This window comes from Filicampus tigris, chromosome 17, assembly GCF_054856515.1.
Source record: "Filicampus tigris isolate MCC_2025a chromosome 17, RoL_Ftig_1.0, whole genome shotgun sequence".
NCBI lineage: Eukaryota > Metazoa > Chordata > Actinopteri > Syngnathiformes > Syngnathidae > Filicampus > Filicampus tigris.
Window position 1 is genome coordinate 11,159,771 of NC_141233.1, and position 6,247 is coordinate 11,166,017.

The 6,247-nt window shown below is 39.9% G+C and overlaps 1 protein-coding gene across 1 annotated transcript in view; it reads left to right on the plus strand.

Annotated features, from left to right (window-relative positions):
• Positions 1-5,888, plus strand: part of stk32a (serine/threonine kinase 32A) — a 37,048-nt gene extending 31,160 nt beyond the window's left edge. The window contains exons 12-13 of the mRNA XM_086013048.1: positions 2,681-2,745; positions 3,503-5,888. Of these exons, the coding sequence (XP_085869174.1) occupies positions 2,681-2,745; positions 3,503-3,620 (183 nt within the window). The 3' untranslated portion in view covers positions 3,621-5,888. The remainder of the gene's footprint in view (positions 1-2,680; positions 2,746-3,502) is intronic.
• The last annotated feature ends 359 nt before the right edge of the window (positions 5,889-6,247 follow it).

The following is a 6,247-nucleotide window of genomic DNA, read 5'->3' on the forward strand; positions in this document are numbered from 1 at the left end:
ATTTTACCACATTATAAAAACCAATTAAAATGTTGGTGCATCTTGGAAAGATATACTGTATCAATATGCTCTCCCTGTGCCAAATGGGAGTAGGTCAAGCAGAATGAGGGAGTAGCCTTAAAGTACAAGGTCATAATAGCAGCTGGCATAGCGTTGGAATGATGCTGAAATTAGCCACACTTCATCTGGCGGGACTCAAGTGTCGTAAAAAAGCACATTACTATTAAGTCTCTTTTGAACGCTCTGACTGTACTGTCATTAGTTGGCTTTCAATCATTGTGGATGCATTATTGAACAAAATGGACGTCAGTAGCGGAGCCACTGAAGGGTTGTGATATCATTTTGTTTGTTGTTGCATTTCCCCACCCAACACGAAGCTATCTTTATTCAGCTATGTGGTCACAAATGTTGAAACAAACACAAACCGTTACTAAGTCAACTTAGCAATGTCCCGTCACTGTCAAAACATAACCCACTACTTATCGATCCAACCTAGAGAGGTCATGTTGCTGTCAAAACAAAACAAACTGAACTCAGGAAATGTGCTGCCTAAATAGACACAGACACTGATTAAAATGCTCCTCAGGTGTGTGGCACCACACAGGTGACATTCATTCTCTAAATGAGCAGCACCAACTCCACGGGACTCGGGAATTAAAAAATAAAGATTAACCTCAAGTGACCATAACACCACACCCTGAAAAAAAGACAATAATTCTAACAGTCTTGTCAATTAACTGAACTGAACACCCATTTTACAAACCAAAAGAAATGAGGCAATGCTTCAAATCGTCAAATAAAATGAAAGCAGCAGGTTTTCCAATCTTAACCCATGGGACCGCGATTTAACGGACTAATAGGGAAAAGGGGTTGTAAATGGTAAAAATATCAATTTTTGAAAATGTGTTATTTTACCTTCAAATATTGCTGTGATGATAACAGAAGCGCACGGGTGTACGTTAGTAAAACCCCACTCCTCTCAGCCTTCAGACTTCTGTCCGCTCAGGCTTTTAGCTCATTTCGGTGGTCAGAGCGCTCGACTCCCAAGCCAGTGGCGCAGCGGCGGCACGGGTTCAAAGTTGGAGTGTGTTAGTGTGTTGTGCTTTGCTGAGTTTATAAGATTATATCTTTGTATCTTTTTTATTTTCATAAGTGCTTGTCCTCATTTGGGTTGTGAGTGAGCTGCAGGATTCTATCCCAGCTGGCGTTGGGCGAGAGGTGGGATACATCCAATCGCAGCATAGTGCAACCACGTTTCCAATCGGACTATTGAGAATATAAGATGCTTGCCGGATATTTGTTAAACCTCTACTGGACCCTCGTGCTCTTGCTGTTGAGTTTCACGATTTGCCTGAAGCTTGTTAAATAACCACACTTGGTATTTGAAGAAGGATGGTGGTTGATGTACTTTTGCTTGTTTCCTTGTGGTCCGTAGAGAAATGCCGTTGGCAGCATTTCAGCACTGTGGCTTGAATTTACAATAACAGCTTCCTGCTTCCTGGTATCAATGTACTCAAGTCTTGATTTGGAAGACCATGAAGTTCATCTCTGAATGAAAACGTGAATGCGTAGCTGGATGCTCTGACCCATTGATGGTGTCAAGCCTGTAACTATGTAAGATTTTTCCCAGTGTGAGATAGCAATGACGATATCTGGTTGCCATCTGCTTCAAAGCCCCTAAAAACTTTAAACCTTAACCTGAAATATTCGTGTTCTGTTTGGCTGTCCCACTTGTCCCCTATAGAATTGCACCATTTCCCCACTGTGACTATACGTGCCCAAGGCCTCTCTGCTCGGTTCTGACTGACAGCAGTGAGCAGGGTAGTCAGCCACTTCTCCCCCCCATGTGGGCACCCCGCAGCTCGGGGGTTCAATCATTGCCGCAAGGGGGTGGCCGGATCGAAGTGCACTCTAAAGACAAAATGCACCTTCTAATCAATTAATTAATAAATCATAGAGTGAAGGGGCCAAATCCTGGTGTGATAAAAAAATGGATAGATGGATGGACGGATGGATGGTTGAATATATTTCTTAAGTTCTGTTTCCATGCCGGTGGCTTAAGGTTAGTGTGACTAATTCTGGAGGATTCGTAACATTTTTACCATTAACGTCTTTGGACGGCAAACTGAATCAACTGTGCCTTTGCTGGTTTCCAGTTGGTATGGCAGTTGGTGGAAACAGGATGGTAGATACAGAGAGCCTTGACCTCACCAACTGCCTTTGGGATGAACTGGAAGGATCACCGTATTTTGTAACGTCATTTTCTTATAAAATATAATGGTCTATAGAGTCTACATGTAAACTGTAAAGTGTGCTTGAGACGCAGTAGTGCTGTGAGCTCTCCTTGACGTAGTAATGGAGCATCTGCGCACTTGTCTCGGCTCTCCAGGAGTTAGAGGACAGAGCGGAATGTTTTCTCGTGAAGCAGTGGACCAGGTACTGTATGTACTAGAAAGAAGCGGCAACAGTGTCACAAGTGTCCTCTTAAAATCAGCAAAATTCCGCTAACGTCTTGCAAGGAGGAGAAAGTGGCTGTGTGCTTTGTAGTAGATAACGTATCATAAACAATAGGATGATTGGCATTCGGATGTGTCGTGGTGATCTATGAGCATGCTTTTCTAGTTGTAGACTTGTGGGAAATCTATTGCTTACTAATTGATATATTTTATCTTTTCTCCAGAATGGTCAGTTGCAGCAACGTTTGGATAACGTCCAGAGAGACTTTATCATCTTCAACAGAGAAAAGTAAGACACACCCATTCCCACACTCCCCATGATTGGAGGTTAATTAATAGAAAACAAAAATTAGAGATGACCAGGGTGACAAAAAAAGTTCCTTAAACACAAGTTAAAAAGAAATTCTCTTGGGCCATTACGTAAGACATGACTGGACTATTTTTTTTTATTATTCTGGAGAGAGCGAAATGCTTCCATTGTGACATATAAAGGGCAAAAACAGGCATCTAACAAATGTGAACAAGCTGTTTGTGCTCCTCTTAATTAGTTATCTGCTTACTTTCTGGTTCACGGAGGATGACGTATTACCATGTGTACCATTTTTTTTACTCTGGGATTTGGGTAACTCCTGCAGTTTGATTTTAACAACAAAAAAAATATTAGATAATGTTCTCGTTCACAAAAGTTATGAAAATCATCTTCCATCTGTTTAGGATGCTCATTCCGACATAAGGATAATACTAATTCCTCCTGCCACGTTTCACCGGATTTTCATCCAAACGTTTCATGAAAATCAGTTTTGTGGTTTTTGTCTACAATTCTGCCAAAAACAAAACAACCGTTGGCGATCAAAACATCTTGAATCAGCCGTTTCTTATGTAATGAATTGGACCGTTATTGCATGAAACCAAAACATGTTACTCCTCCACAAGGTAGTCTATGAAATAAATGCGCTCTTGTTGGCATGACATACTCAGATACTGCTAGCCTTGCACTCTCATGTCTGTTCAATTTCTGAATGTTTGACTTAATGTTTGCTGAACAGGTCAAAGAAAGCAGCAGCTGATTCGGACTCACGTGAACTGTCCAAAAGTAACAACAACAAAGCAATAGAGGACGGTCAGAACAACAATGTGGAACCTGTCTCCTTTTTATCAGGATAAGGCAAATGGACTGGAGACCCCCCCCCCCCCCCGCCCATCTCTTCTACCCTGCCCCTGTTTCCTCCCACCATCGCTTGTACATGAGCACCCACTTTATAGTGTCCCCGCAGCACAAGCACACTGATGTAAGCGGGCTGCTATGTTGCCTCAATGAACATTGCAAAGACTTGACGAGTACAGGGTGAGAAAAGTCTTTATGGACGAGGATTTTTTTTTTTTTTTCCCCCCGTGACCTTGAAGAAGATCTGTTTCTGTATGTACAGTAAGTCATGCCTTGCTCCTTTACGTCACAAGAGACAATGACACCTATGGAGCAAATATAGTCTCAATCCAAATATTCTTCTGAACATTTTGTCTCTATCTAGTTTGAGTCCACCCAACTTGGGTCAGGAATAGTCCAGCTCGAAGCTAGTGAGCTTGGTTTTGATTTGAAGGTTTGAACCTGTAAATGTTCGGCTTTTGCGCTGCACACACAATTTCTAAGAAACTTCTTCAAACTTTAGACCAAGAAGACTATTCATTTTTTATATGCAACCTTGTTAAATGCAGAGGTTGTTCTTACCGGTCATAATAAAGCACTTTGGCTTTTCAACCATAAATATGTCAAGGCACATGCTCTAGCTGTGTAATAACAAAGGATGAGGATGAAGGACACGCAGAATGTTGCATTATGTTGCCCCCCCCCACGAAGGAACAGTTTATCTTCCACCAGCCTACTGGACTGCAGTGTGCCAGCTCCGCCCATTTGGTACCCTAAGAGGAGAAGTGCCCAAAAAGTGATACAGATGGCATATAACTTTTGACAATGGAAAAAAAATGTGCCCAGGACTGAGCCGAATCAAAATCTACTTGCATCAACAGCAAGCAGGTTTTTTTCATGTGTTTTTAATGAAGGCCCGTCCGGTATGCTTGAGGTAGCTTAGACACTTACCGTACTTGTCCTTCTTGGTCATTTGTGATCTTTTTGCAGGGTCTTCACGCTTTCATCTTCAACGAGGCATATTATGCATTTTTACACATGTATGTTAATAACATATCTGTGATATTCTTTTGTCAAAATATAGCAAGGATGCAACATTAGAGAACACTTTACATCCGTTATTTCTTGTTTTGTATCAAAGTATGTGCTGCTTAAAAATAGCTAACGCCGTTAAGGGGTGTAACGGTACGCTAAATCACATTTCAGTTCGGTTTCTTGGAAACTTCGATTCGGTATATTTTCGGTACAAAAAAACTGTTTATTTTTTTTAAATGTTTATTTTGAAAAGATGACGAGTAAACGGTACATTTTTTAGAAAAAATAAATAAAAGTGAACCATTCGGGAAATTACACCAGAATAAAAAATACACTAACAATAAAGAAAACTTTTGTAAATTATTAAGACACTGAAATCTTTAAACACTCAGCAGCAACAGCCTATGACACATTGTAGTATTCAAGTTAAAGACAAGTTGTCATTACAGTACATATATACACTTTTTATCATGAAAAAAATACATTATCACCCGCGCCGCCCGTGAATATATTTCAAACTTGAGCTTGGCTTTGCACATGCATATTCATCCACTGTAGCATTTATTCACAAATTCCGTATGGAAGAAGAAGAGGGTTAAGCTCAGTTTGAGATGCACTGAACTCTGATCCGTCAAATTGTTTTTCATATTGTTATATTTGTTGTGACGTGTACGAGAAGTTGCCAATGTGCTACCATGCATATAGTACGTTTACATTTCTTTCATTTGTTTTTGTATTTTTTTTTTTTTGGCCTAAGAAAATACTGTGCAAAGACAGGTCTTTTTTTGGGGCGGGGGGCTAAACAAAATGCTGGCTTTCCTTAATGGGATTGCGAACCATGCTTAATAATTCCTTGATGTTACACTGCGCTCAGTCTGATATTTATAAATGTTTTTAAATGCTTCTAGCACCTTTTCACCCCCCCAAAAAAAACAAAAACAAAGATGGGTCCAGTGTTTGGATTGACCTCTTTTGTGTTGGTGTGGGTATTTGTTGTTAATGTAATTTTACACATTGTTTCCTTTCTTTAACTGTGCAACACTGTGGAATAGTTTGACGCAGTCGGCGAATAGAGTGAAACAAGGTTTGCAAAATCCAATGTGTGCTTTATAACGTGTATATCAGACAAAGGGAACAAGCCTGTGAATCACAAGATGGAGGTTGTGTTGCCCCTTAGTTGTCTCCGTGTGTTTCGTCTACTGTATCTATTAAGGTGTGCCTTAAATAATAACTAAACGTTCTTTCCGAACCTATCTGACTCTGACTCTTGCCTTTTATTTTGCATTCACCTGTTTTTCTGCATTAAATTATTCTAATAGGGCTGCACGATATTGGAACATGCAATATGCTATAAGGGTGTTAAATATTGCAATATCCAAATTATATATTATTTAACATGTGCCTAAAGAAACTACGCTTTTATTATCTAAAGAAAGATTTTTTTTTTTCATGCATCAGCAATTTTAAGGTTATTTAGTGTTAGTGATGCCCTTAGATACTGTTCTCCTATTGGCTGGTGATGCACATACAGTATAAGGTTGCATCTGATTGTTTAAAGTCAGGTAAAAGCATATCATTTCATATGAAAGTATTATGTTATCGCACGTCTTTG